At 55.7% G+C, this 1057-nt stretch overlaps 1 protein-coding gene across 1 annotated transcript; it reads right to left on the bottom strand.

Moving 5' to 3' along the window:
• Positions 1-50: 50 nt before the first annotated feature.
• On the bottom strand, positions 51-1025 carry Pmar_PMAR014359 (DNA-directed RNA polymerase I subunit, putative; the record flags this gene model as incomplete). The annotated part of the gene is made up of 1 exon (XM_002769850.1): positions 51-1025. A coding segment is annotated over one exon (975 nt), but the record flags the coding sequence as incomplete, so codon positions are not given.
• Positions 1026-1057: the final 32 nt, after the last annotated feature.

Genomic DNA, 1057 nt, shown 5'->3' with positions numbered 1-1057 from the left:
CCATAGTCTGTTTAAGCATCTGGCACTGGTACATGTTACGAGGACTCTGATTATGTTAGAGAACGGGTGAGACCAGCGATGACCGATAACATAGATATGGGACTCAGCTCGATATGAGTGTACTTCATTGGGATGTTCTCGGGGACACTAGACGTTTTAGTGGATGCTTCCAAGTCCTCCCTAGTAGCGGCTATCTTGAGGAAGACCTGCTCCATAGGACCAACAAGCTCCTCGTTACCGGTGGCCAGGTCCCGAACAGGGCGGACCATCCTACAGGGGCCAGTGAAGAGCCAGAGGCCCTCGAAGGAGGCCGGGGTCTGGCAGGCCACAATCTCAAGGTCGGCAGGCACCCCTGGGCAATCCTTATCGATCTTGAGCCTCCTCAGCTCCTCGGCTACCGCCTCAAGACGGCTCCTGGCAACTTTACCGAGCACACGGCCGTCCAGAGTGACGTAGGCATTCTCCCCAGCACCATAGTTAGCCGTAGAGGTCTTACTACTGCGGACCAGCTGCACTCCAAGGGAAGCCAACTCTTCCTCAAGGCCCGGGATCACGCCCTCCGGAGAGGCTATCCTTACCACGGGCTGGCAAGGGGCAGCAAGATGGTTCAACAGACCACAGGGAGTACCATCAGGGGTGTGCACAGGGCAGAGGAATCCCCAGGTCTCAGGTAGCAGCTTACGCACAGATGTCGTCTTCATCTCTTGGAAGAAGGAACCTCTATGCACAGCCCTAAAGTGGGACAGGTAACGGTAGGCGTTAAGCTTATCAGCGACCACGGTGAAACCTGTGGTCTGCTGTAGATCAAGACCACTCCTCGAGGTAATGTTGCCGGTGGCCAAGAAGCTCTCCATACGCTTAGTAACGTCACAAACGCCCATGAAGGTGTTCCGGATGAGTTCGGCTGAAAGCACAGTAGGGGCTCGACCCTTGCCAACCTGGGCTTGTCGCGACTTCTTAGCCAAGGCTCCTTCCAGTCTCAATAGAGAGGACTGAAGGACCTCCTTAAGGAGAGCCCCGAAGAGCTGACCAGGGAGGAGGAGCTCTTGGACATCCA

The sequence above is a fragment of the Perkinsus marinus genome (assembly GCF_000006405.1).
Source record: "Perkinsus marinus ATCC 50983 genomic scaffold scf_1104296964830, whole genome shotgun sequence".
In the NCBI taxonomy this organism is placed as follows: domain Eukaryota; phylum Perkinsozoa; order Perkinsida; family Perkinsidae; genus Perkinsus; species Perkinsus marinus.
Note: the sequence above shows the minus strand (reverse complement) of the source record. Positions and strands in the feature narration are given on the sequence as shown.